Source organism: Pteropus vampyrus, unplaced genomic scaffold (assembly GCF_000151845.1).
Source record: "Pteropus vampyrus isolate Shadow unplaced genomic scaffold, Pvam_2.0 Scaffold984, whole genome shotgun sequence".
Taxonomy (NCBI): Eukaryota; Metazoa; Chordata; class Mammalia; order Chiroptera; family Pteropodidae; genus Pteropus; species Pteropus vampyrus.
In genome coordinates this window covers 381318-403200 of record NW_011889765.1, presented here as the reverse complement: position 1 = coordinate 403200, position 21883 = coordinate 381318, and the positions used below count along the sequence as shown (strand labels likewise).

Here is a 21883-nt window from a genome sequence, read left to right as displayed (position 1 = left end):
CAGAGAGAGCTCCTATTGGTTGGGAGCAGTATTTGCCTTCCCAGCCCTAACCAACTCCTTAAGACGAGGAAGCTGTGTGGGGTTAGGTCTGAACTAGGGCTGTTACGGAGCCACCGGGCCAGCCTCAACAAAGCCGAGACCCTGTGGGAGAAGCCGCTGCGACCGCGCCGCTAGGTGAGTGCCCTCCACCTGGCCTGCCACTCTATCCCCTAGCTCCAGAGCTAAACGGCCGGCCCTCGGAGTGCCTGCGCGATACACTGCCCCCTCCATCTCGCTGCACTTCCACACCCCGCACGCGCTTGCGCGACACTCCCGGCTACCGCGTGGTTGTCCGGACTACAGAAGAGCCTCCTCATTGGACAGCTGGATTAGAAGAGTCTAGTTCTGATTGGTGGTCTCTGTAATTTGACCTCCTTTTCCTCTTTAAGCTCCGCGCGCGCTAAATCTATGTCTTCCACTCGCCTCTATTTTATTTCGGCAGTGGTGTGCGCTATTGCAGGAAGGGTTTGGCTTTCCACATACTGAATCTGAGGGTCATGGTCCTCATTAGTCTTCTCTCTTCTGTCCTGAAGTTTCCAGGACTACAGGGAGAGAATAGCTCTCCGTTGAACAATGCAAGACACCCCTGCAATAGAACCCAACCTATTTGCAGTCTCTCCGCCACCAGACTGTGACCCCTGAAGACGGGAACCAGGCCTGGTTCCTGTGTCTCCCTCACAGAGGATGACCAATGAGGTTGGGGACCAGGCCCGGTTCCTGTGTCTTCTAAAGCTGACCCTGACCCCTGAGGACAGGGACCTGGTCTGGTTCCTGTGTCTACCATATCATACGGCTCCCGAAGGAACAAGCTTTCAGTCTAAGGCCTTATAGTCATGATTTTAAAACAGCATATAGATCGTTTTTAATCCAGTTTTACAAGTCTGTAAACTGAAAAATTTAGTCCATTTGTGTTTCTTATATAACAAACCATTCAGATTTGATTTTATGCTCTCATTCTGTGCTTTCTATTCAGATTTTTCTCTTTCTTTTTTCTCTTTTCTACTTATCCACACACAGCCATCAGCCTACAAAGACATGGCCACCAGTGCTAGCCCCTTGCACCCATACTGGCCTCGGCACCTGAGACTGGACAACTTTGTGCCTAATGACTGCCCTGCCTGGCATCTCCTGGCTGGCCTCTTCTCTGTCTCTGGGGTCTTAGTTGTGACCACATGGTTGTTGTCTGGACATGCTGCGGTCATCCCACTGGGGACTTGGCGGCGACTCTCCCTGTGCTGGTTTGCAGTGTGTGGGTTCATTCACATGGTGATTGAGGGCTGGTTCAGCCTCTACCACGAGGACCTTCTTGGAGACCAAGCCTTCCTGTCTCAACTCTGTGAGTCTTGAGTTCTTTCATGTGCTGTGGGAGGGAATTTTCTGGACAGGGATTGGCTTAGATGTTTACCCACCCACCAACTCTTCTATTAATTTATTTTAAAATTTTGTTTAACTTTTTTGCATATAAATTCACATGGGTCAAAAAAACAAATCATTTAAAGAGGTATGCAGTGAAATTCTACCCTCTGTCTACCGAGTTTCCCCAATTATTAATCATTGCTTGTTTCCTTTCAGAGTTAATTTACCCATAAATTACACATATAAGGCTCAGTTTGCTCAATTATAAAAGAGAGATAATAGTAATACCCAAATACATGTAAGGCACTACTGTTTGGCAGACAGTAGATGCCATGTAACTGTTTATCATCATCATCGTCATCAGTTTTTATTTTTCCCTTTTGTGCCAATAAATGCTAACATGCTATATACACTCCTGAACTTTGCTTTTTTAAATGAGATCACTCCTTGTCAGTTCATAAAGAGCTTTCAAAGCATAGACGTTACAGAATCATTTGACTTGTCCAGTACTGATGGGCATTTCCCCCAATCTTTTGCTGTTATAAGAAACACTCCTTTTTGGCCTCATGAATAAAGCTGCTATGAGTATTGTTATACAAGTCTTTGTGTAGAGATCTGCTTTCATTTCTTTTGGGTACATACGAAAGAGTAGAATGGCTGGTTGGGTCATATGGTAGGTGTGTGTTTAACTTTATGGAAAACTGCCAAACTTTTCAAAAATGGCTACACCATTTTATATTCCCACCAGCAGTATATTAGAGTCATAGTTTTTCCACATTCTCGCTGACACTTGGTATGGTCAGATATTTCTTAAATTTTAGTCCTTCTAGTGGATATGAGTGACGTTTCATTATGGGGTTGTCATTCACTTTCCCTTAACAATTAAAGTTTGAGCACCTTTCATGTGTGTATTGACCATTTGGAAATCCACTTTGGCGAAGAACCTATTCTAATCTGCCTATTTTTACATTATGTGAGCTGCCTTTTTCTTACTGATTCTCTGCTTGCTCTTTCATTCACTCCTCTCTTCACCTTCGTGCTCTCTGTCTCTGTCTCTGTCTCTGTCCCCCCTTATTGGCTACTTCACTCTCTCTATAATCTACACCTGCCTCCTTTTTTATTCTATAAATATTTATTGAATACCAGACAGTCACAGAAACACTGTTCTATGTCAGGTTTGCACACATTATCTTGTATACATATATTAACTCTAGAATCCAAACAGTCACCCCATTTCAGATGTGGAAACTGAGGCATGGAAGGGTTATAAAACCTGCCTGATTACATGGGACTTCAGTTCTCACAAGTCTTAGTTCCTTTTCCTGCCTTTATTCTTCATGTTTGTCTCTTGTCTTTATCAGGGAAAGAGTATGCCAAGGGAGACAGCCGATATATCCTGTAAGTGTTTGCCTCTGTCAAGGGAGACCTGCATTGGTTTAGGGTGGTGGTGAGTCAGGGAGCCCTGTGGGTAGAACACAGTGTTGCCAGTGTACCCCCATCCTTTCTCCCACAGAAATGACAACTTCATGATATGCATGGAGACTATCACGGCTTGCCTGTGGGGACCACTCAGCATTTGGATAGTGATCGCCTTTCTCCGCCAGCAGCCCCTCCGCTTTGTCCTACAGCTTGTGGTCTCTGTGGGTAAGGAGAAAGCCAACACTTGTTGCTGGAGGGATTAATGGAGACACAGGGGCATCTGTGTGGGTGGGATCTCTCAATTGCACCCATCCAAGGCTGAATTAGACTGAAAGACAAACTCCCTGAAGTTCTGGAACAGTCATGCCCCTCTCAGCCTGTGTTCTCAAGCTGGGAGTGTTTGTTTCTCTTCCTCCATCACAAAGTCTCCTGTGAAGGTTACATGAGGTGACCCATGATGTCGGAAAGCCCCTTGGTCCTCCAGGCTCAGGATTTTGAGTCCTCTTCATCTGAGATTCAGTCCTCTTGTGTTCTTATATCGTTAGCTTTCTTTAGTTCTAGAAATGTGAGTTCTCTTTAGTCCTGGAACCCTGAGCTATCTTGAATTAAATGATTTTGAGCTTTCTTAAATTCTAGAGTTATGAATGAACTCTACTGAGTTCCGAAATTCTCAGCTTCTGATTTCTGGAATTCTCACCTTTCTGATTTCTCAACTTTTCAGCTGTGTGATTCCAGAATTCTTAGCCCTCTGAATTTGGAAATCCTGAGCACTGAGACCTTAAATGATGACTTGGAAAATGCTTCCTTTTCTGCCTCCCACAGGTCAGATCTATGGGGATGTGCTCTACTTCCTGACGGAGCACCGCGATGGATTCCAACATGGAGAGCTGGGTCACCCGCTCTATTTCTGGTTTTACTTTGTCTTCATGAACGCTCTGTGGCTGGTGCTGCCCGGAATCCTCGTGCTTGATTCTGTGAAGCAGCTCACCCATGCCCAGAGCCTGCTGGATTCCAAAGCCACAAAAGCCAAAAGCAAGCAGAACTAATGAGTGATGGACTAGGCTTGAACATTGGCTGGTGATGAGCTCTCCATCTACCAGAAGAGTCTAGTCCTTGCTTCCACAGGTTAGAGGGACAAAGCAAATTGATCTGTCAGACTCAGGCTGATGGGTTGGCACCAAAAGGACCAGAGACAGGGGGAAGAAAGGAGTGTGGAGCTATTGCCAGGAGCTATTGGAACAAAGGTCCAAGAGAACCTAGGAGGTCCGTGGTGGCCGCCATTTTTATAAATCAATAAATAAAAGGTCTTGACTCTATCACTGAGAAATCTTTAATTATTAACCCCAGAGATGCCTCATGACTGACCTCACAGACCCCCTCCATCACTAACTCATTCCAAAGACCACCATTCTCTCAGCCATAGACCCCCATCATCCTCACATAAACCTTCGGTCCATGACCTCACAAACTCCTATTACTAACCCCACAGATTCCCATGGTAGCTGATTATATCCATGAGTTAACACTCGTAATCTCTTTTAAGGAGTGATCTTCCACCCACATTCTTGGTGTTCTCTCCAGAACACACTTTCCTGTTTTTTGCAATGTGGACAGGCTGAGAATTTTCCAAATCTTCAAGTTCTTCAGTTTATTCAGCCCCTTGTCTCCTGATCAGGCACCCCACAGATACCCTATCCCTTACCTCACAGACCCCTGATTACTCCAAAGACTCCTATCACTGACCCCAGACTCACCCATCACTACCCTAAAGATCCCACAAAACTTACCCCCACAGACCCCATCATTAACCTTTAAGGCACCCATCACTCTCCCCACAAACAGCCTTTCATTTGCTCCATAGACCACCCATCATTCACCTCACAGGCCTCCATCACTCACACCACAGACCCCATCACCTGCCCCAACAGACCTCTGATCACATACCCAACAACCCTAAGACTCACCCCATAGTCCCCCACCTATCATGTCTCACACAGACCCCCTATCATTTACCCCATAGGCCTCTCATCACTCACTCTATAAACTCCCCATAACTCACCTTGCAGAATTCATTGCTTATCTCACATATCCCTATCTCACTCCACAGATCTGCGATTACCCTGCAGATCTTCCACCACTCACCGCACATCCTGTCACCCCACAGATTCTCATCATTCACCTCACAGATAAACCTCATCCTACAGATGCCCCCATCACTCATCCCATAGTCTCTGTCATTTACTTCATAGACCTGTCATAAAATAAATAGGTACTTGAGGAATTTTGAGGAGATGACAAAGAATGAATAATAAAACTGCAGATATACATAGACTGGCTCTAGGTTACCTGTTCAGAATAGGACTTCAGTTCCAGTCCTGATTCTGCTTGAGCCTAAAGTTTAGCTTTTGAGAAATGCCTCATTATTAAGGCCAAAGCCATGAGTTACTTCCTCACCTCATATCCATCACTTACCTCATCATCATTGAAGACATGCTTGCCTTCTTGCTCTTCTTCAAACATGCCAGGCATGGCCCCACCTTCCATCCATTGCACTGTCTACTCTGTGCCACTTACTATACCTTTGACCTTGAGCATGTTTCTCACTGAACTTCAGTGCTGTCATCTGTAAAATGCTCGTAATAATAGTATCTACCTCATAGGGTTTTTATGTACATTAAATGAATTAATATATGTAGACTGTCTGGCATACAATTTGTATTTGTCGAATGGAAGACTAAACAAATGAAAGAAAAAGTTCTCCCTAGGATCATGGTAAGGACCTCCTTGCTTCTATTATCTTTCCATGAAAGGCCTCTCTCCATCAAGACAGAGGCATCTGACCACATCATACCCTCATCTAAAACCTGTGCTTCAGTGCCCATGTCACCGGAGAGGTGACCAGGTTCTTGTCACTGCCACAAGAAAGAATTCATGGACAGACAGCAAAGACATTGGAGCAAACGGCTCAAGTTTATTGGAAGCAAAAGTACACTCTTAAGAGCGAAAGTACACTTCCAGGCCAGAGAGTAGGCAAACTCAAGAGAGAGCTGCCCTGCCTTGTTGTGGGTTCAGGAGTTTTATCTATTGATCTGAGGGGTGGAATATTCATGATCTTGGGTGGTCTCTTTGTAGAAAGAATGTGGTTTCTCTTGGAATCAGGGAGACACCCCTTTTCTTGCCATGTTTGGGTTTTACTGAACTCTCATGGTGTCAGATGCATCATGGGTACAGTGTTAACTGCAATGCTAATTTATTATACCAGCTGTATAATGAGGGAAGAATTAGGCTAAAGATGAACGGGGCCTGATCTGCACATGTGTCTTTGTGGGAAAGACTACCTGTGTCTTTGGGTCAGGATGTTGTGGACTTTGAGCTCCATTAAGGGCCTATCAGGGCTCATGGCGACCGTATCTGTGCCCCTGTGGGTTTCTCACCTTCCTGCTCATATCTATCTGCCTACTCTTAACACCCTCAGGATAAACTAAGACTAATCAGACCAGTGAGAGAGGCTAAAGTTTTACTCATCCCACCCTATGAAAATGAGACTCTCAAACGCTTTGTTTCCATCAGAAAAATCCAGCAATGCCATAAGAAGTGTTTTTGACTCCAGTACACGGGACAAGAGAAATGTGCCAATAACCTTCTTCTTCTGGCTTCCAAAAAAATAAAAATCCCCATTATTTATACCTTCCAGAAAACAGATGTCGGTTTACTGTTAATAATAAGGCAACAAATTATTTTAAAAGATCCCAAAACAGTATTGCTTTTGCACCATCATAAAGTTGAAAATTCATAAGTTGAACCATCTTAAGTGGGGGACTGTCTATATTTAACTCTCTCGTAGTGTGAAAGCAGCATTTGACTATAGGAAAACCAATGAGTGCGATTGTGTTACATTAAAATTTTATGGACATGTAAATTTGAATTTCAAAACAAAAAGATCTCAAAACAGAATTGCAGGCTTCTCCCAAAAGTTAATGTTAAAAGTTAATGTTATGACACCATAATAGCTGAAATCCAGGCATCTTACAGGACTCCTTTGTTAGAGGCACTCTGTATTTTGTCCAAACCATATGGATGTTGTGCAATGAAGTAAAAAGAATGCCTTTTTGCCTTTTGCTATAAGGTAGTTTCTCAAAAGCATCTCTAAGATATATGTTCAGTCGTTCGGCTGATACCCTGTGGACACACACTGCTTATTAATAGGACCGACCTCCACATGTTTTGAAGCTTAAATAAAACGAGGGCAAACTAAAGCTGAGATCTCCAGAGAGCATAAAAAGGGCTTTTTTTGTAGATTATTTATTGAAGTATAACGTGAACAAATCACAAAACTCAAAAATGTACAGCTCTATGAATTTTCACAATGTGTAAACTATTTTTTTAAAGATTCTAGAAAATGGATTATTTTTCCATTCAGCGGATTCTTTTGAAGAGAGAGCCACAAGCATTTGAGATAGATGACATCATCTGCAAGCAGAGGTGTGAGGCGACTTGGAGTTAGGTGTGGGGGTCCTTGACGTCATCGCGCAGCGGTTTCCTTTCCCTGCCCACTGCTCTCACTGGACTAGGTTATCACATTAACGCTAGCGAAAACGGAAGTAAACTGCCCAAGCAACAAAACTGCGGACAAGGTGGGGCGGGTACTCAGTAGGCGCCTGCGCACTGGCTGACGTGAGGCAAAATGCCCGGCCTTGGGAGCGGAGCTCCTGACAACGGCACTCTATGCGCACGCGCAGAGGCGACCTCCACTCTTTGCCAGGTCGGGTGGCAGGGTCGCGCGGCGCCCTCTGCGCTTGCGCCCGGGCGCAAGGTGGGGCTTCGGAAGCCCGCATTCTGGAGTGAGCGCAGGGTTAGGGGGCAACCGTCACCCGTCGCCCTGAGGCGGGTGGCGGCGGGATGGCGACGGCCTCTGTGTCCTTGGACTTGGCCAGCTTCGGAGCGCCCCCGCCTGGCGGGGGAGTACAGGCGGCGACAGCTGAGGAGGAGGAGCGAGAGGTGGTACGGGTACGAGTCAAGGTGAGGTTGGCGGCCCGTCAGCCAGCCCACCCGTGGCTCCCAGGGAGGGAGAAGAGCGGGACCTGAGCTTTGGGGTGTTATCTGAGGGGCGACGCTTGAGGCCAAGTGATGGTGGAAGGGAGTGGGGGAGGCTGGACCTGGGAGTGCGGGGACAGGGCCGGAGGGCGTGGAGACTGCAAATGGAAGGGTAAGGGGCCCTTGGAATGGAGATTGTGGATATCGAGGGGTGGGGGGCTATAGGATTGGAGGAGGGGGTCTTAATAGTTGAGAAGTGGGGCCCTGAGGAATGAAGGGGGCTGTTGCTGTCTGTAAAGGAGGCTCTGAAGTCAGTTAACGTATTTTGAGAGTGCACTTTTGTGCAAGTCCCCACCCTGGATGAACTGATATGCTTGTTGGAAAGACAAACAGCTGAATAAATGAGATGCTAAGGACATTGGTGACTGTCATGAAGAAATAACAAAAAAAAAAGGTCGTGAACTAGGGTATTACTTTAGCCAAGGCTGTACAAGGAAATCCTCAGAAAGGTATTGAAGAAGCAGAGACTCGAATTAAAAGGAGTCACCCATGTGCCTGTGACAGGGGAGAGTGTTCTAGGTGAAGGAAACAGCAAGGGCAAAGGCTGGGAGGTAGGGATGAGCTTGGCATATGCCCTTAGGTTCCCATATTGCTGGAGCGGAGAGAGCGAGGGGAAGAGTGGATGAAGATGAACCAAACAGGTGAGAGAGGGGCAGATTGTGAATGGCCTTTGGTATGTACTATGAATAAGAAAGCAGTTGCACTAGTTCCAGCAAGCAGTGGTGGTGGCTGGGACTAGGATGGTGGCACTGGTGGTGATGAGAAGAGGTTAGATTCTGGAGAGAAGTAAACTGATTACTTCAATGTACTGGAGGAAGCTCTAAGGTAGAGGTTTGGGAGGTCAAAAAAGAGATGATGCTGGAGCTGTGAGTGAGCCAGTTGAAAGTGAGAGGGACATTCCAGACAGGGAGATCAGCACAAGCCAAGGCCCGAAACCTGGATGTGTTCAAAGTAACTTCCAGCAGTTTGGTAGTACCAGAGTGTAAAGTTCAAGAAAGCTGACTAGAAAGAGGCTGGCTGGGGGTCGTATAGGCCCTCCTGCTCTGGACCCTGGAGTTGCCTTTGAAGAGAGATAAACAGAGGAGATCGATATGCTAGGTTGGTTGCAGCATGAAGGACTGATTTAATAGAGGCCAGACTAGACATGGTGATCCTGGCAACCAGCACTGAGGGGATATAGGAGGAAGATTGTGTGCCTGGACCATTGCAATAGCCTCCTCCTTACTAGACTACTGCTTTCTCCTTTTCCCCCACACAGTCTTTTGTAAGCCAAGCAGCCAGAAGGATCCTGTAAATCCTAAGTCAGAACACATCCTCCCTCTGTTCAGAACCCTCCCAGTGCTTCCCCCTCACTCACAGCAAAAACAGAAGTCTTCATCATGGTCTACAACACCCTCCTTCATCTGGCCCCCAGCACTTCTCTAACCTTTTCTCCTGCTCACTCCGCTTCAGCATGGTGATATGGCCCCTGATGGCCAACCCTGTGTCTTATTTCCCTAGAAATGTGAGAGCTTCTTGCCACCTGAGTTCCGTTCTTTCGCTGTTGATCCCCAGATCACCTCCCTCGATGTGTTGCAACACATCCTCATCCGAGCGTTTGACTTGAATGGGTGAGTAATGGGATGCTAGCCACCCACCTCAACAGCGGTTGTTTCGCTTTTTTCATTGTTGTTGTTTGGTAGAGTATTTGTTTTATTATTATAAATAATCCCACAGTGAAGAGCCACATATGTATATCTTGGAATACTTGGGGAAATCTAGTCATAGGATAAATTCCTAGCAGTGGTATTTCTGGGTTAAAGGGTGTATGCTTTTTAAAATTTCAATGGATGGTTGCAAAATGCTCTCCAGACAGGTTTTACTGATTTACAATCTCACCAGCAGCATAGAAAATACCTGTTTCCCCCATACCCTCACAAATGTTGGTTACTAGACAACACTGGAAAATTTGCCAACCTGATAGATGAAAAGTGGTGTCTCTTGGAGGCAGGTGTAATGGTTATTTTGGAGAAATGCATGCACATGGTAACAGACTCAAAGAGTACAAAAGTGGTATGTATTTAGGATGTTTCCATGGTTGTAGTAGTTATCACACAACATACTTCTTTGCAGTTGCACAAATGTATCTGAAGAACAAATTCTTAGTTGTTATTTGACCTTTTTGCATAAACATCTTTTGTTGTAAAAAATGACAATTATACAGATTGCTTTTTTTAATGTAGTAAGAAGGCTGCGTTCTTTCCACTTCTATCCCTCAACTACCCTGTTACCCTCCCTAGAGGGGACCAACATTTTACCAGTTTCCAATGTGCCCTCCAGATACAAGCAGGTGGGTGCCTGTTTCTGTGTTCGTGTAACAAAGTAGAGATGAATGATCTGACCTTAGGCTGCCTACAATCCTTAGCACAGTACCCAGCATATATTAGAAAGTTGTTGTCGACACCATCTATCTTCCCCTGCTTGTTTTGGAAACTGCCCCTGAGGCTTCCAGGGCATTGGGGCACTGAGAGCTGCCATACCTTCTCTGTCCAGGAAGAAGAACTTTGGCATCAGCTACCTGGGTCGGGATCGGCTGGGGCAGGAAGCTTACCTCTCACTCCTGTCTGACTGGGATCTCACCACAGCCTTTGCCACTGCCTCCAAACCTTACCTGCAGCTGCGTGTAGACATTCGACCCACTGAGGACAGTGAGTACCCAGTGCCCCAGGGAGCACTGCTCTGGGACCTATCCTGTCCCCATAGGATGACTTCTTGCCTTGCAATACACTCCCTCACAGTGGGCTAGGGAGCTAAGTAGCCTAGGTCCAAGTCCTGGCTTGACCACTGGGCCTCAATTTCTTCACCTGTAAAGTAGAGATAATGTTATTTTAGGGCTATTGGGAGGATTAAACAGGGAAACTCATATAAAATGCCTAGAAGAGTGCATGGCTGCATAGTGAATGCTCAAAAAGTATTAGACCTAATAATAATAATAATAATTAACATATTTGCTATTATAGTATATAATCTGATAGGACATAATTATATAATGCAATATAATAGACCTATATGATTCAATTATATTATGTAAATATAACAATGCTGGTTGTAATAATGGTAGTTGTATTTATTCATTCACTCTCCTGCACTCATATTCATTTGTTTGCACTTTTGCTCAATCATTCATTTGTTCCCTTAATCTCCCAGCTACTTCTCATTTGTTCCCTCACTTTTGCCTGTGCTGGTCCCTCAGAACACAGAGATAAATAAAGATGTCCCAAAACTTTGATTATGGACCACACATTATATAATAGTATTGTATCAGTGTTAAATTTTCTGGGTATGGTAATGATATGGTTATTGAAGGAAAATGTCCTTTTTCTCAGGAAAAAACACAGTTAAGTATTAAGAGGTCATGATATCTACAAATAATTCACCAAAAAAGAATATGTGTATGTATATATGGAGAGAGTGAAATGAAGCAAAAGTGGCAATATTGTGGATAGTTAGGGGAGCTAAATGAAGGATGTATGGGAAATGCATTTGTCTTTTTAACTTTATTGTAGATTTGAAATTTTTTTAAATAAAAAGTGTGGAGTGGAAGACATGATTCCCAGCCTCAGGGAACTCCCATGCCCATTTGGAATGACTGAGGCATTTTATTGTCATCATAATAAGATAAATAGCCAACATGTGTTGAACATTTGGGGCCATTCTACTCACATAATATTTATTCACCAGATTGTCAAAACAATCCTACAGGGTAGGGCTGATTATTATCCCCATGTTATAGATGAGGAAACTGAGGCTTAGAGAGGGAACAGAACTTGTCTATGTCACACAAACAGTAAGTGGGGAGCAGGATTTGAACCCAGGTAGTAGCCAAACTGACTCCAGCGTCTCTGCTCTTAACCATTTAACTCTACAAAATGTGGGGCTTATTAAGACTGACAGCCTTGAGAAAAAGCGACAAGAGAAAGAGAGCAAGAGAAACAAGAGTGAGAGAAAGATGGTGACAGAGACCAGCAGAGAAACAAATGAAAAAAAAATTAAAAAAACAGGTAGCCAGAGACACAGGAACCTCTGCCACTGAGTAGCCCTATGTGCTTAGGTCAGTCACTTAACTAATTCCCTAAGCCTTGCTTTCCTCACCTGTAAAATAGACACAGCAGTGCTATTTCAGTAAATAAATCAAATTTGCTTGGATAATAAACACATGAAGAAAACCCCAACTGCATAAGAATCGAGAGAAATACAAATAAAGCAGAGACAGACACCCATCAGTCTGGCAGAAAGACATTTAAAAAATATTTTTTTAAAGAGAATCAACTTTCTAGTTATTGATGAGTCCATTATTTTTTTCCTGTTGTCTTATTTACCAAATTCCTGCATCTACAAGGGTTTAACGTTGATTTCTGCTAAATCCTAAGCCAGTTCATTGTTGTTTTAATCATAGCTTTATGATATGTTTTAATGTTTTCCTTTTTAAAATTCTTTCTTGAATATTCTTGTGCACTTACCGTCCCTTTCATTTAATAGAATTAGCTTCTCAATCTATTAAAATCCTGATGGGAATTTGATTGGAGTTACATTTTTAAAAGAAATTAAATTTTAATTACCCAATAAAATACATTCTCCTTATCAAAAATGAAGGCATTTCAAATAATGCTGAAGACTTCTGGAACCACTATGCCTAATCTCAATCCTCAATCTTTGCCCTGCAAGAATCACTTTGATCGATTTGGTGTGTAATCTTTCAGGTCCTTTTATTTATTCACACACATACATACACACACACACACACACACACACACACACACACACATTTATCTACATATAGAGTTACATCAGTATATTCATATTTCTATATATATACAAATGGTATGTATTTAACATAAATGGTATCATACTATACATTAATAAGTATCCAATAGATGGAGCTGTTATATAAATATTAATAGCATTCTTGTGATTGTGTTCATGACTGTGAAAGCAACAGGCATCTTGTGACCACTTGGATGGGAAGAAGTCATTTTCTGTCACCTCTGTGATCAGATGACCAAGCCTTGACCTTCGACCAGTTTGTGCATTTGCGATATGAATCCTCTTCCTATCAGATGTATTGCAAATATTGTTTCCCAGCTTACCTTTTGTAAACATGGCTTTGTTTGGGGTATCTTTTTTGTCCTATCAAAAATTAAAAATTTTATGCAGTCTTATACATATATCTATCTTTTCCTTTATGATTTCTGAGTTTCTCTTACTTTGGAACATCTTCTCCAGCCACAAGTTTATCTAAGTATCTTCCTACATTTTCTTCTAATATGCTTATTCTTTTCTTTTAGCATATAAATATCTACTCTGTCAACATTGTGATAAGTAGACTTAACTTTTAAAAAATTTCCAGATAGTCAATTATACCAGCATCATTTTTTAAACAATCGCCTCTACAGATTCGAAATGCCACTTTTGTCACATACCGAGTTCCTATGTGTACTTGGATTGATTTCTGGGCTTTCTATTGCATTCCATTGATTGGCTATATTTGTCTATTGCTGTGCTAACACCATTTTTTATTACAGTAGTTTTGTGGTAAATTTTAATAAGGCAAGCATTGCCATCTTCCCATTATTCTTTATCTTGGCTCTTTTTAACTATTCTTAAGTGCGAATTCTTTCATATGAACCTTAAATGATTTTATCCAGTTCCAGGAAAAACCCTGTTAGATTTCTGATTGGCATTGCATAGCATTTATATATTAATTTAAGGTTTGGGAAGTTTGGCAATTATATGATGAGGAAATGTAGTACATATAGTGTATATTGTGTAATATCACAAGCAGGGCCTGGGGTAACACCCTATAAGGAAACACTTGGGTGTTTCTTCAGGGAAATGTGCATATTCACACTTAGTGGGTTACGTAAAGACTAAATATAGTCTTGTGTCAGTTCAGATCAGGTTTTGCCACTAAATGAGTTTGTGCTTGTAGAAATCCTTTGCCTATTTTATTAATGGATTTGTTCATTCTTTTTAAAATTAATGTAGAATGTCTCTTTATTCCTGTAATGTTTTTGGCCTTGAGTGGTGCTTTTTCTGACATTCACATTACTGCTCTTGCTTTCTGTGTTTGCCAGGTATACCTTTAGGTGTCTTTAATTTTCATCCTTTCTTTGTCACCTGGTTTTAGGTTGTCTTTCATAAAAATCCCATAGCTGGATTTATGCTCTTTTACACAATTGACAGTGAAATCTATAGACCACTTTTCCTCTCTAATCTCTCCCACCCTCCCCAGCCCTTGAAATGGAAGCTTTGGAACACTTCTAGTTTTTATTCTTCCTCTGATAACTAACGCTTAACTTCTGGGTTTTCCTGAAATGGTAATTTTTGTTTCTTTTTAAACTCTAGGCTATCATTATATTTTCTTTATAGTAGGTCACTTATGTCTCAGGAATCCTAAAGTAACACTTAAGATTACAAACTCCCAACCACAGTATCTCTGTAATTTTATGTTTAATTTTATATATTAAAAACTTGTGGCCCATCACCCTTCGTTTGCCTTCTCCACCTTGAGCCCCTGTAATCAGTAGTCATTGGCTTAGAAAACTTATTTATCTCCAATAAGGAGCATGGGTTAGATGTACTCTGATGACCAAAAATGTCTTTCTTTGACCACTGCTGATATGTACTGTCTTAGCTGGGCATGGAGTCCTTGGATCTTAGGCCTTTCTTCTCAGTGCTCCAACAGGGGCCATGAGCCACTCTCTTATTGCTTCCAGAGTTCTAGAATAAATGTCCGTCACCCTTCTGACCTTCTTTTTGTTGTAAGCAGCCTGTTCCTTACCTTTGGAAGCTGGCAAGAGTTTTTCCTCCTTCTTGGAATTTGGATATTTCACTAGCATCTGAATAGGGTAAGGGGGAGGCCTATCATATGTGCTGTTTGTTAAGTAATCCTATTTAAGACTTGAGCCATTTCTTAATCTCTGGGACATTCTCCTTCATGCCTATGTGATTATACTACCTCCACCTGGTCCCCTTTCTCCCCCTGCATTTCCTAGTATTTGCATATTTGGTCTCCTGGACTTGCCCTCTAGATCACTCTACTTTTTCACTTAAATTATCAAACTTCAGCTCTGTGCCTTGAAAGAGTTCTTCTCTTTGGTCTTCAGACTATTAGTTTGACCTTCTTCATTTTACCAGTTCTGTAGTGTGACCTTCTCCATTTTACCTGTTAAGGATGTTAATGCTCCAAATAATGTTTTAGAAAGACCATTCTAGCAGCTGTTGAGAGAGAGTGGAGAGAGACAAAGAGGAAGCAGGGACTAGTTAGGAGGCAGTTTCAGGTAAGAGATGTGGTGGCTCAGACAGGGCGACAAGGTGGAGATGAGAGAAGAGGTGGAATTGAAGTATGTTCTGCACACAGAAGCCATGGGGCTGAGCAGCGGTTTGGCCCTGGGAATTGAGAGAGTGAGATGTGGCAAGGACATCTCTCAGGTTTCTGGCTTAAGCAACTGAACAGATAGAGACACTGTTCATTCACATGAGGAGCAGAGGAGAAGGTCATGTCTAGAGTGGCTCTCAGGCTCCCCTTTTGGACCCTTTAGGTCTGCAGTGTGTTATGAGACATCCAGGGAGAGGCAGTGACATCCAAATGTTGCCTACGGTTGGCTTCCACTCAGCTCTGTAGAAGAAAGTACAGTAAACTCTATGGAAATGCTGCTTAGGGATGACATTTGCCTGCAAATGACAATGGTTTAAACAAATAGAAGTTGATTTGTATTATATAATAGAGGTCAAGAGCCACTGGACATTGCTGTTGTCAACTTAGCAGCTCTTTGGCACCAGATCTGAGTGACATCTCCTAAATCTCTCAAACTTACCTTCAGGTGGTCACTGCTGCTTCGGCCACCACATCACTTTTGAGATAAGAAAAAAGAATGTGAGGGGCTGTAAAGAAGAGAGAAAAGGGACACACTTCTGCTGATGTTCCAAGGGCCAGAGCTGGAGAAAGTCAAGCATAGCATTGCTTCCTCTGTCTAACATATATGACATATCTATTCCACAAATACTTTTTCTAAAATCTATCTGGGCTCTGGGGTGAGATAAATGAGATTCAGATCTCAACCCTACATTTCCTAGCTGTAGAATCTTGGCCACTTACTAATTGTTCCAACCTTTTTGTCATCATCTAAAATGAGAATAAAATGAGAATGATCATGGTAATCTGTACTGATTGTGGGAAGAGAACTAGCATGAATATAAGATTAAGAGTTTGGGCTCTGCAGCTTTGGGTCTGGACTTCAAATTTTGGTTCATTCACTCACTATCTATTGGGCCTTGGGCAACTATCTTATCCTGACTGTGCCTCTTTCCTCACAGAGAGATGATAAAAACAGTGCCTAACTTATAGGATGGATGTGAATATTAGATGAGCTGATATTTACAAAAAGCTCAGAATACTTCTTGGTACTTAGCACTATGGAAATGTTGTCTCATGTCATTATTATTTATATTAAAGTTAAGCCCTTGTCACAGTGTCACAGCGCATGTAGTAAGTGCTCAACAAATATTACTTTATATCATTAAAATATAACTTTAGACTCTGCCCAGCCATTTTGTGAGGTCTATCTAATATAAAAGACAGTTATTCTAATAGAAAAGAATTATTCATGGCTCTATTTTTTGCATGATTTGGATGACATGAGAAAGGAGAGTGAGAGTCACTCATTACCCTTTGGTGGCCTGACTTTGGTAGGAAAGAAACCTGGCCCTGAGGTCTGGGGTTCTCATCCCCATGCTCATGTTGCTTCACTCTGTGTGCCCAGGCCCACTGCTGGAAGACTGGGACATAATCAGCCCTAAGGATGTCATTGGCTCCGATGTGCTACTGGCTGAGAAACGGTCATCGCTGACAACGGCTGCCCTGCCCTTTACACAGTCCATCCTCTCTCAGGTGGTTTCAGGGACCCCCAGGGCCCAGCTATGGTTGGAGGGTAGGGCCTATCTGGCTCCCTTGCTTGAGTATGTTAGTCGGCACCTGCCCCTAGCCTCCTAAGCTGACCCATGGCCTCCCTCTCTCCTTCCTTCACAGGTGGGCCGCACTTTGTCTAAGGTCCAGCAGGTGCTGAGCTGGTCATATGGGGAGGATGTCAAACCCTTCAAGCCACCCCTGAGCGATGCTGAGTTCCACACATACTTGAACCACGAGGGTCAGCTTTCCCGCCCTGAGGAGTTACGCCTGCGGATCTATCATGGTGGTGTTGAGCCCTCCCTGCGAAAGGTGAGCCTCCTTGGCCACTCGTTGGATCCATCACTCCCGCAGTCATGAGTAGCTCCTGAGACACGTTCAGCAGACCACACTGTTCTGGGATGGTATGGAGATGTTCCAGGGCAGCAAGCTCTCTTTCACAAGGGGCTAGGAGTCAGAGATAGGAAGGCATACTTTTCCGAAGGAGGACAGAGACCCAAGGCAGGTGGATGGGTGGTGATGGATATACCCTGGAGTGTGGTGGCTCATCTTTAGAACCTCAGCCTCATCCCTTTTGCCCCTGGCCAGGTGGTGTGGCGGTACCTGCTGAATGTGTACCCAGATGGACTGACAGGCCGTGAGCGGATGGACTACATGAAACGCAAGAGTCGCGAATACGAGCAGCTCAAGAGCGAGTGGGCACAACGAGCGAGCCCCGAGGACCTGGAATTCATCCGCAGCACAGTCCTTAAGGATGTGCTGCGTACCGACCGGGCCCACCCCTACTATGCAGGGCCTGAGGATAGCCCACACCTGCGGGCACTGCACGACCTGCTCACCACCTATGCCGTTACCCACCCACAGGTGTCCTACTGCCAGGGCATGAGCGATCTTGCCTCGCCTATCCTCGCTGTCATGGACCATGAAGGCCATGCCTTCGTCTGCTTTTGTGGCATCATGAAGCGCCTGGCCGCGAACTTCCATCCTGACGGCCGTGCCATGGCCACCAAGTTCGCCCACCTCAAGCTGCTGCTGCGACATGCTGACCCTGACTTCTACCAGTATCTGCAAGAAGCTGGTGCCGATGACCTATTCTTCTGTTACCGCTGGCTGCTGCTTGAGCTCAAGCGCGAGTTCGCCTTTGATGATGCCCTCCGCATGCTTGAGGTTACCTGGAGTTCACTGCCCCCCGATCCTCCTGAACATGAGGTAGAGCTTGTTGGACCCCCCAGCCAAGTGGCAGACACTGGCTTCGGTGGTCACAGAGGGTGGCCCATGCGACAGAGGCACATGTTGAGGCCTGTAGGTGGGGGAGGCAGCGCTTTTGAAGATGCTGTTGACCACTTGGCTATGACCAGCCAGGGGCCTGGTGGTGGGGGGCGTCTCCTGAGACAAGCCAGTCTGAATGATCTCCAGCAACTCAGGGATAACACAGGCCCCAGGAGGGCTCCTCTGGTCCAACTGCACCATCCAGCTGCCCTCATTAGCTCCAAGTCTCTCTCAGAGCCCTTGCTGAACTCCTTAGACCCACTGCTCTCCTCCTCTTCCCATCCTGATTCCCCATCCTCCTCATCTCCGCCGTCCTCCCAGGAGGCCTCTCCTGCTGGTGACGCAGCTGCAGGCTCCCCCTTGATGCCAGAGGTGGGCTCCCGGAAAGACCCTGAGAAGTCTTTGCCACCCCCACCCCCACTGGGCCTGCCCCCGCCCCAGGAGTTTGGCCGGGGGAACCCATTCATGCTCTTCCTCTGCCTTGCCATCCTGCTGGAGCACCGTGACCACATCATGCGCAATGGGCTGGATTACAACGAGCTGGCCATGCACTTTGACCGCCTCGTGCGAAAACACCACCTGGGTCGTGTCCTACGCCGGGCCAAGGCTCTCTTCGCTGATTACCTGCAGTCAGAGGTGTGGGATTCAGAGGAGGGGGCTGAGGCCACAGCCCCATCTTGATCAGGCTCCCTCCAGTCCACCGTCAGCCCCACCAGATCTCCATTCTTTGCCATGAGGGCCTCCACGTGAGACCCTACCTCCCTGCCTGCCAGCCCTAGACCTGTTGGAGCGTGGGGCCGTCTCTCCACAGGTCTGAGAGTATGGGGATCTGCTTTAGCACTGTCCCATGAAGGCCACGGCCTCTTTTCTGTTTTTGTTGCTTTGTTTTTAACAACTGTACTTTGCACACATGAAGGTCACTGTGGTCTGTTTATTTCTCTGCCTTCTTCCTAATTTTTGTTGTAGATGGAGTCTCCAGGGGCTCTTTTTCTGATGGAGCAGAAATACTTTACTTGGTGGAGAGTAGCTCCTGTTTCCCCAGTGGTGAAGAACAGATCTGAGAATTGGTTATAGGAGGTGAGCCCAGGTTGAGGACTGCTTGAGGAAGGCCTGAGGCTGTTGTGTGGAACATCTGTCTGCCTATAAGGGTCTGAATTATGGCTGTGAATGTATATTTTCAGAACAGGCTCCTGAATGTGGGATGAGAGAGAGAGTTCCTGACTCAAAAAGGGCAAGGTTCATTATAAAAATTAGGAAGTATGGGCTACTTAGAGAAAAACATTGGGCCAGCCACCTCTATCCTTCCACATGTCACAAGTTCTAGGATCCAGACCCTTCCCTGTGAGTCTTCTGCACTAATGCTGGCAGTTCTGGGCAGGGATCTGAGGCTCCTATTCTTGCCACTTGCTTTGGGGCCAGCTTGAGGGCCTGTGGCCTTGCCATGCCTAAGGCTCTAAGACCTAAACTGGGTTTTCAGCTCATGGGTACTTGTCTTAACTGTTTCACAAATAGATACCTTTTATTTGCCTTCTCCATCCCACTACTGTGAACGAACAAATCAAGCACGAATAAAACTCAGGCCCTCAAAAAAGTCACTTATTTGGAGGTTAGTGATCAAAAGAAAGTCCCTTTTCCCACTTAAGTTCTCAGAAGGCAGATTCTCTCACAGACTGGGTTCTGTCCTCCACAAGGACATGGCAGACAATGGGTGAGGTAACTGGGGTCCTATAGGCCATGGCCTTGCCATGCCAAGTTTTGGCCAGAAGTTGCTGCATGAGGCAATGCTTACAGAGATGAGGGGCAACAGGGCAGCCATCTTCTCACCTGTCTCCCCCAAGAATGTCATATAAAGCTGGAGATAACCTTTAAAAGGCTCTCATCCACCCCCCAGTATTGGGAAAGCTGAACATTCCTCAGATGAGGACTCAGTCACTGTTAGAGCAGGACAAGACCACTCTGGGGTGCCCCAAGACTGTGAGTCTAATAAGTACACATAAGGGGCTCAGGCATCGACACACACACCAAGGGCCATCCAAGATATGAGGATATCTGGCCCTCTGAGGACCTGAAATATCCCCTATTTTGTCAGTAACCAGCTGACACCCTCTGGGTACATTCTGTGATTGAGCTCATATATTTGAGAGGTCAAGCCAATTCTCGGTATGGCAGCTTGGGACCTCTGAGGGCAAAGGAGTCCTTTCTGTGACTTGGAGACTGAGATACCCAGAAGGGCAAAAACCTCTATTAGTCCCCGAGGATACCTAGCTGGGGCTTCTGGTTCATGCCAAGATGGCAAATAACACAAGCCACTGATTCCCTTACCCAAAAGGAACCTGGAGAAACCACGGAGGTAAACATGAGTTCCAGAAACTGAAACACAGCTAGGAAGACCTATGGAGAAATGGAATCCCTAACTGGCCAGTGTTTTAAGTGGCAGATGGCTGGAGGCAGCAAATACAGCATAGGTTAGAGATTTAAGTTCTGGCTCTTACCTCTCCTTCATGGTACCTTGGGAAGACCCTTGTCTGCCCCATCACTGCAGAAATCATTCCATCCACCAGGACAGGTGTATGGAGGTTGGGGGTGGGGCTAGTGTAAGGGGACCGAGCACCCTGCTGAGGGGAGGAAATGAGCAGACAGAGGCAGGCAGTCACTCCTTCACTCCTCTCCCTCCAGACACAAGGGCTGGTGGTGACACCTTAGGGAGATGGCCTCCTCCAAGGGTTTAAAGATGAAACCCCTGCCAGAGGAATTGTCAGGTGGTGTGAAAGGAGTGAGTTCTGCTTTTGTGGTACCTGAAACTGTCCACCCTCTTGCTCATCTCCCCACACATCCCCATACCCCTTGAAGTCCAGGTGACTGAGTAAAGTCAAGTCTGGCCTTCAGCCTTCCCTCAGTACATTTTACCAGCCAGAACAGCTGCTCATGTCAGGGGAATATGACCTTGGCGTCAAAATACTAGACACCGAGGCAGTATAACTACCTCCAGAGAAAAAAACCAAAATCTTAATTTGGTTAAAAAACCAAATCTTAGTTTTCTCAGTTTCTGAAGGTCAGGAATGTGGGAGCAGCTTAGGTGGATGGGTTTGACTCAGGGTCTCTTCTGAGGTTTCAGTCAAGTTGTCAGCCAGGACTGCAGTCAGCTGAAAGCATGACTTGACTGAAGGACCCACTTCAAACATGGCCCACTCATAGGGCCGTTGGCAGGAGGCTTCAGTTTTTCACCACCTGAACCTTTCCATTGGACTCCTCACAACACGTGGTCCCAGCGAGCAGGTGAGAGACTGTGACCAAGACAGAACCACAGTGCCTATTATAACTTAATCTCAAAAATGACATTCCAACACTTCTGCATTTTCTTGGTCACACAGACCAACCCTAGTACAAGATGGGAGGGAACTACACAGGATGTGAATACCAGGAGGCAGGGATCATGAGGGCTATATTGGAGGCTGGCTACCACACTGGGTGACATATAATATCTGAAGCAGAAATATTGGGACAGATGAATTTTAAATAATTATAATTGCTAATATTAGAAGATTAAACAGGAACAAGAGATATAGAAAATACTAGGTCTGAGTATGATGGTAGGAAAAAGTAACAGAAAAATACTGTAAATGGAGACTATGAAATAAGAGAAATTTTAATAGTAATTATAAAAATAGAACATAGAGACCCTCCTTAGATTTTTTAAAAAGGTTCAACAGTATACGCAAAGATTTAGAAATGTTGAAAATGAAAGGATGAAGAAAGGATATG

At 44.9% G+C, this 21883-nt stretch overlaps 2 protein-coding genes across 4 annotated transcripts; both read left to right on the top strand.

Annotated features, from left to right (window-relative positions):
- Positions 1-24: 24 nt before the first annotated feature.
- On the top strand, positions 25-4130 carry EBP (emopamil binding protein (sterol isomerase)). Its single transcript, XM_011386245.2, has 5 exons — positions 25-174; positions 1057-1375; positions 2757-2793; positions 2909-3039; positions 3637-4130. Exons 2-5 carry the CDS (start codon positions 1075-1077, stop codon positions 3858-3860), a joined length of 693 nt encoding a protein of 230 aa, XP_011384547.1. The 5' UTR covers positions 25-174; positions 1057-1074; the 3' UTR covers positions 3861-4130.
- A 3421-nt stretch (positions 4131-7551) lies between these two features.
- Positions 7552-19036, top strand: TBC1D25 (TBC1 domain family member 25). 3 transcript variants are annotated; one of them, XM_011386244.2, is made up of 8 exons: positions 7697-7833; positions 8489-8549; positions 9409-9518; positions 10131-10237; positions 10441-10595; positions 16710-16837; positions 16976-17164; positions 17441-19036. In XM_011386244.2, the coding sequence occupies exons 4-8, from the start codon at positions 10215-10217 to the stop codon at positions 18800-18802; spliced, it is 1857 nt and encodes a 618-aa protein (XP_011384546.1). In that variant the 5' UTR covers positions 7697-7833; positions 8489-8549; positions 9409-9518; positions 10131-10214; the 3' UTR covers positions 18803-19036. The 3 variants fall into 3 exon arrangements, with proteins under 3 accessions (XP_011384545.1, XP_011384543.1, XP_011384546.1); XM_011386243.2 differs by lacking the exons at positions 8489-8549; positions 10131-10237 and having other exon boundaries at positions 7552-7821; XM_011386241.2 differs by lacking the exons at positions 8489-8549; positions 10131-10237 and having other exon boundaries at positions 7553-7833.
- Positions 19037-21883: the final 2847 nt, after the last annotated feature.

What these genes read in the sequence shown, in the direction of transcription:
- EBP (XM_011386245.2), top strand. Translation starts at nt 1,075, where the DNA reads ATGGCCACCAGTGCTAGCCCCTTGCACCCATACTGGCCTCGGCACCTG. An exon ending in AGCCTTCCTGTCTCAACTCT is followed by an intron (nt 1,376 to 2,756) that starts GTGAGTCTTGAG and finishes TGTCTTTATCAG; the next exon opens with GGAAAGAGTATGCCAAGGGA. An exon ending in ACAGCTTGTGGTCTCTGTGG is followed by an intron (nt 3,040 to 3,636) that starts GTAAGGAGAAAG and finishes TGCCTCCCACAG; the next exon opens with GTCAGATCTATGGGGATGTG.
- TBC1D25 (XM_011386241.2), top strand. Translation starts at nt 7,714, where the DNA reads ATGGCGACGGCCTCTGTGTCCTTGGACTTGGCCAGCTTCGGAGCGCCC. An exon ending in CGAGCGTTTGACTTGAATGG is followed by an intron (nt 9,519 to 10,440) that starts GTGAGTAATGGG and finishes TTCTCTGTCCAG; the next exon opens with GAAGAAGAACTTTGGCATCA. An exon ending in CACAGTCCATCCTCTCTCAG is followed by an intron (nt 16,838 to 16,975) that starts GTGGTTTCAGGG and finishes CTTCCTTCACAG; the next exon opens with GTGGGCCGCACTTTGTCTAA.